The 6,348-nt window shown below is 40.6% G+C and overlaps 2 protein-coding genes and 1 non-coding gene across 3 annotated transcripts in view; all 3 read left to right on the top strand.

The window, feature by feature from the left end:
- The window catches only part of rab27b (RAB27B, member RAS oncogene family), a 32,225-nt gene that overhangs the window by 11,801 nt on the left and 14,076 nt on the right, over positions 1 to 6,348 (top strand). The gene's annotated exons all lie outside the window — the stretch shown is intronic.
- LOC130569954 (importin-5-like) lies at positions 40 to 2,959 on the top strand. Its single transcript, XM_057359960.1, has 7 exons — positions 40 to 436; positions 517 to 597; positions 1,024 to 1,216; positions 1,305 to 1,407; positions 2,185 to 2,281; positions 2,366 to 2,470; positions 2,568 to 2,959. The coding sequence occupies exons 3-7, from the start codon at positions 1,033 to 1,035 to the stop codon at positions 2,709 to 2,711; spliced, it is 633 nt and encodes a 210-aa protein (XP_057215943.1). The 5' UTR covers positions 40 to 436; positions 517 to 597; positions 1,024 to 1,032; the 3' UTR covers positions 2,712 to 2,959.
- LOC130570822 (small nucleolar RNA SNORA84) lies at positions 2,731 to 2,868 on the top strand. The gene has a single exon (XR_008965020.1). It is a non-coding gene; the product is annotated as a small nucleolar RNA SNORA84 (small nucleolar RNA).

The raw sequence follows: 6,348 nt of genomic DNA, 5'->3' as shown, positions 1-6,348 counted from the left end.
CCCCCCCCCCCCGAAATCTGTGTTTCTTGTTAAGTCCGTGAAACGTACTGAAGTATAACAAGTTAAAGTCAAAAACAACTTTTATCCTTGTGCCCTTTCAAACCTGTGCGAGTTTCTTCAGAACACAAAAGAAGATATTTTGAAGAATGTCAATAGTCAAACAACACTGAACTCTACTCACTTCCATTGACTGAACACATTTCTCAAAATATCTTAGGAAGATATTTCTTCACGTGTCTCTACGGAGCTAAACCTGAACGCATGCATGAGGTAAATTTCAGGGAAATGTGATCGCTGTCTCGTCATTGGTTTTGCATTCCAGACGTGTTATGCGGAACCATTTGTCACTCCAAGAATCTGGTGAGAAGTTCACCAAAGTTATTCTCTCCGTCGAAAACAGATGGAATTGGTTTCGTGCTCTTAAAATCTCTAGCCGGTATGACTGAAATGTGTTTTTACGAGTATGGAAGTGTCTTGTAGAATACAACTGTTACATTATTGTTTGTCTTTGTTTAGGAAACATACGAGAGCATCCCTGGACAGACGAAGATCACGTTTTTACTGCAGGCCGTCCGTGATGCATCTGCTGCTGAGGAGGTGTGTTTGATTAGGATCATTCATTCATTCATTCAAACACACCGTTGCATAATATCTGTTGCTTATTAAAGGGACACTTCACCCAAAAATGAAAATTCTGTCATCGTTTACTCGCCCTCAAGTTGTTTCAAACGTGTATACATTTCTTTAAGCAATTTACTATAAACGCTTAAATATTTCATGAATAAAATAAGAATTGTCCTTTTTAATTTCACTGGGACTTTAAGAGTGTGTACGGTGTACACATATTTCAACTTGATTAAAAAAACGTGTACACACAAACTGGTCATTGAAATGTGTGAGGACAGTTTAGCATGCTTGTCGTTTGTCACAAACTCATGTTTTCACTTTAAAGCGCGAATGCTCAGAAACAGAGCCGTGTTGTTGTGATGACATCATCTCACACGTTCTGTGTCTTCCTCTCAGGTTAAGCAGATGGCGGCCGTGTTGTTGCGGCGGCTGCTGTCGTCATCTTTCGAGGAGGTCTATCCCAGCATGACCCTCGACATACAGACCGCTGTCAAGACAGAGCTGCTCGCTGGAATCCAGTCTGAAACTTCCTCCAACATCCGCAAGAAGATCTCTGACATCGCTGCCGAGCTCTCTCGCAATCTCATCGGTGGGTTTGCGCTTCATCGGTCGATAAACGGTGCTGTTCTGATTAGACGTGCTTAATGATGAACTAATGTTTTATGATTCTTCTCAAGATGATGACGGGAACAATCAGTGGCCGGAGATCCTGAAGTTTCTCTTTGATTCGGTGAACTCGCAGGACGTCTGCCAACGAGAAGCAGCGCTGCATATTTTCTGGTAACTGAGCATCCGTGTTTAAGATTCAGTTTGTGATATTGTGACAGTCCTGGGGGTGGATTCCGGGGTTATTTTAGTTTACTCACATTAGAACTTTGAAAATGTTTCTGTTCATGGAATCAAATACGATATTGATCTAAAAATTATTAGAAAAACTTAATTAAAATAAAAATTGAAATGTTGCCTCAAAAATAAACGGAAATAAGTTTAAAGCACTAAAATTTTTATAATAAAAAAAGGAATTAATCTTGTATAGCAACATAAAAAAATAAACCAATAAATTATAAAATTACAAAAGCATGTATAAAAAAATGCTAAAACTTTAACTAAAATGAACACAAAAATATAAAAATAAAGGCTAATTTAAAATGTGAATAAAACTAAAGTCAAAACTATAATTAGTCTGGTGGATTCACAAAACATTCTTAACTGCCATATTTATTCTTAAATTCTAATTTAAGAAAAAAATCAGGAAAGTTTTGTATTTCTGAAAAAACAGTTCCTATGTTTTTTTTCTTCTCAAGATTGATTTACAAAGCGCATGTCATTTAATTCTTGTGAAAAAAAAATGAAGATGTTCTTAAGAAAATATTTGAGAACTTCTTAAGAAAGGACATTCTAATGAGCATCCTATAATTTATCTTAAGAACAGTTTTGTGATTCCGGCCCCTGGTCTAGCTAATGGTTTTCTTCTGTTTTTCCGACTCAAGACGATAAAGTTTCGTTCATTTTCTGTGATTGTCATTCAGGGAAATGTATTGTTTGTGTTGTGTTCAGGAATTTTCCAGGCATCTTTGGTAACCAGCAGCAGCATTATCTGGAGGTCATCAAACGCATGTTAGTGCAGTGCATGCAAGATCAGGACAACCCACAGGTCGGCACACACCGGTCTCTTTTAAACTTGAGTGACTGTCATGAGAAGAGAGGTTTATGAACACGCATGAATGTTCTGTTTCAGATTCGAGCTCTGTCTGCACGCGCAGCGGCGTCCTTCATTCTGTCCAATGAGGGTAACACAGCCCTGTTAAAACACTTCTCAGATCTTCTGCCCGGCATTCTGCAGGTGACCATCTTCAGACCTTCTAAACTGCAGTGATCGTAATATCTCACTCGTGATTGTTTTTGATTATATATGTGAACCATTTTTCTTTTTTCATAAGGCGGTCAATGAAAGCTGTTACAGCGGTGATGACTCTGTGCTGAAATCATTGGTGGAGATAGCAGACACCGCCCCCAAATACCTGAGACCCAATCTGGAGGCCACGCTTCAGCTCAGCCTAAAGGTACGTCCAGACATCTCATGATGTGATTTCCTCGCGCTGTGCCTGGTGGTTCCTTGAGACGGCCCATTCATGCTGGACCTCGAGGTTGTGTTTGACAGGCGCACATTGATCTCTGCGATTTCATGCTTGGAAGTTGATGTTTCTGTGCTCCTTCCACAGCCCGGTTGCAGAGACACGGTCTGCACAGGGCTCCAGACTGCGCCCAAAACGGTCGCATCTGCGACCAAAAATATTCATTTGCGAGTGATATTTTTGCAGAGATCGTCACTGGCGACCATCCAGATGTACTTCTTTTTAAAGTGTTTCCAACAGAAGCGCCTTTTTTCCCCACGCTCAGTGTACCAATGCTCGATGAGGCAGCACGGAATAAGGGGGGGGTAAAGCGGGCCCTCATCATCATCACCACAGTGAATGAGTCAGATTCCACTGAGCATTAGTGATGTGTTGCTCATGTATTGTCTATAATAAAGAAAGTGCTGACCCTCGAATGTGCTAAAAAACCCAATGACCCCTCCTGAGCCTGGCTCTACCACAGATAATGAAGCTGGCAACAAAAGATTCAGTCAACACTGCCACCGGGATACAAGATTTGTGGGAAACTCGCCGCGAAACCTTGGAAACAGGTGACCTTTCGTGCGAAAATGGGACCATAATTCATAACACAGATACTACAGAACCTCAGAGGGTCACAAGAGTTCATCCTGATGTGAACACGTATCCTTCACCCAAATCCAAAGTATTTCCATGACATGACAGTGAGAATGAGCATGTTTTGTCATAAGCTGCCCTCATCGTGTAAAGACGGGTGTGACGTTACCTTTTAATGACTGTAATACAAGACAGAGTTTTTAAATATTTATCATCATTCTTAGAAATGCTGTTTTATCGCGATGCTTGTCGTGGAAAGCGATGCCATAGTATACAATGTCTGACTGAGATGTATACAAACTACGACCAGTAGCGATTTAACTAATGTAACTTGCACCGCTTTCAAAACATAAGCAGCAGTTGTGAGGCATTCGGAGTTTAAAATGACACAAAGGTTAAAAAGTGTCACGGCAACAGCGATAATCGACTCGCCCGAGCAGCTTAAACCGCGTTTAGCAACACCTGCACACGGCTAGCTGCGTCGCGCGCACACAAGGAAATAGAAATAAAAGCCGCCAAACGATGCTGTTCCAACAATTAGCTTTACAAACAAATTAATCAACCGTTTATTTTTAGAAAATAACGACAACAGCTAAATATATATAATGTACGTTAGTAAGGTTTCCAAAGATCGTTAGGCCACGTTGATACGCAGCTAGCGCAAATGACTCGTTCGACTCGGATCTTTTAAAAGATTCGATCGAACCGACTCGCAAAGCGATTTAAAACTTCTTGGCTTGCAGTAGTAGAATTACGTGTGTAGTCTTTATACAAATAACGTTAAATCAAAGAAACACTATAATCTCGGGAATAACGCAATTCTAGAATCAACCGTGCCATTTCATCAAAAAACGCATTCGGTATGACCTAACGGAAAAAATTATTTAAAGAAATGAACAAACACAGCGTAAAGTACAACACAATTACAGCAACGGAGTTGTACAAGAGCTCTAAAGTTTTCGAAACCGCTTCGTTCACGTGAACCGTTCGAAAGAATCGATTCGCCTAAATGATCCGGAGCCGAATAGCAGCAGCAACGCGCGCTTCACACGTGCTGGGCCAGTGCGAGGCTGAGCGGCCCGCGCTAAACTCCACGCGAACACGTCACGTTTGCCGTCAATAATCCACTCAGAAACGACAGTGAACCGAATTTCATACCTCCGACTGCTTCCTGACGGTGTTGTCAGGGCTCATCAGGTTGCTCAGCAAGAGGTAGAACTGCTGCTGCTCCGCCATGGCTGTTCGGTTCAGAAAGAGAGACCTGCGGCGGAGAAACGAGCGAATGAAAGCCGGCAGGGGAAGCGACCTCTGACACCAGACTGCACGAATGGAGCGACGTGATTGGCTCGTAGTGTCTTGTCACGGCGTGGCTGATTCGGTGACTGCTGTGAATGAGATTATACGATGGCGTTGGTTGGTGATCTTGGATGTCAATCATTATGACGTGTGAATAATTCCGTTCCTCGTCGTTTCATTGGCGGACGTTTCCTGAGGGACGCGGGTGAAGTCACGGTGGGCGTGCGATGATGTCATTGCAAAATAACGAGAAACGCGGGAAATAATTGGGTTTCCACAGTCAATGAAATATTTTCTGGTAAAATAAAGAAAATAAAGTTTAGCATTGAATATATACATTTTCATCAACAAGAATGTTTAAAGCCAGAATGTTGACAATTCTGATCATGTACGCAAAATAAAGTGCAATTGTTTAAATGTAATAATTTCAAAGAATGGCATGCAAATGGAAATCCAACCTATATAGTTGTGAAATGTCATTTTTAAACACAATTAAATGTCATGAATGAAAACAACAATATAAATTATTTTTCGTTTTTTTATTATAAATACGAACCGTCGGTTTCCCGTCAAAACCACTACAAAATGTCTTCATGTAACCCGACACATTGCCAGTAGAGGTCACCAGAGACCATTACACGGATAATTTCCATTAAAACGAATAGATTTCCCACTATAACCATTACAATCAGGGTATAATCAGGGTATATTCCATAACCCATTAAGATCTGTAGTGGTTTTATTGTTTTAGTGGGATATATATTTTACGATTAATATTATCCTCCGTTTACCACTAGAGGGCACTAGAGACTCTTTTATAATGTGAAGACCAGACATACAATCCACAGTTAACCAAAGTAGAATTTGGACACATTTAAAATAATAATAAAGTATTATTATGTAAGGCTAATGTATGGTGTTTAAAACATTTGAAAGAAAATCCCATCATCACAGTTCAAGCTCAAAGGCCACGAGATTCTGTTTGTAAACCCTACAGAGTGAGTTTTGTGCTCTTTAATAACGAAATCAAAGTGAAAAATGAACGATTTACTATAGTTGTTTTTAAGAAACAACCAACAATTGTAAACGAAATTCACAGATAGTTTGCGATGTGTATGTGTATGAGATGAAATTCTCTCTGGAGATAAAGGGGAATGGGGGGATTTAGAGCTGGGAGAAAGTGAGGGTCTCCCACGACCCTTTACGGTGAGAAATGAGATGTGGAAATAGCACTCAGGATTTTGGCAGACGCCGAGTCCCTCTGGGGTGTTTTGGAGAGCGACCAGAACTGAGTGAAAATAGCAGCACTGGAAAAGAAAGACAAGAGAGAGAGAATCTGCAGATACAGAATAATAATGGCAAAAACCACCATCATATTCTGTTCATAATGACATCAGTCAGCTCTGTGAACTATAGGAAAGATCCCAGATGACATCTCTTTAATATCCCCGTTGTTTCTGAGACATTAGACAGAAAGTCACATTAGTGAGATTAAATGAAGAGCAAATGGAAACATCTCGTGTGCCTCAGATATTTCTCAGGAGAAAAAGAGTCAGAAATGTCACAAATGTAATGTTGTAAATGTGCTGGTGTCTGAAATCTGCCTTATGGCTATTATATAAATTGTGTGTGTGTGTGTGTGTGTGTGTGTGTGTGTGTGTGTGTGTGTGTGTGTGTGTGTGTGTGTGTGTGTGTGTGTGTGTGTGTGTGTGTG

This window comes from Triplophysa rosa, linkage group LG19 (assembly GCF_024868665.1).
Source record: "Triplophysa rosa linkage group LG19, Trosa_1v2, whole genome shotgun sequence".
Lineage (NCBI taxonomy): Eukaryota > Metazoa > Chordata > Actinopteri > Cypriniformes > Nemacheilidae > Triplophysa > Triplophysa rosa.
Note: the sequence above shows the minus strand (reverse complement) of the source record. Positions and strands in the feature narration are given on the sequence as shown.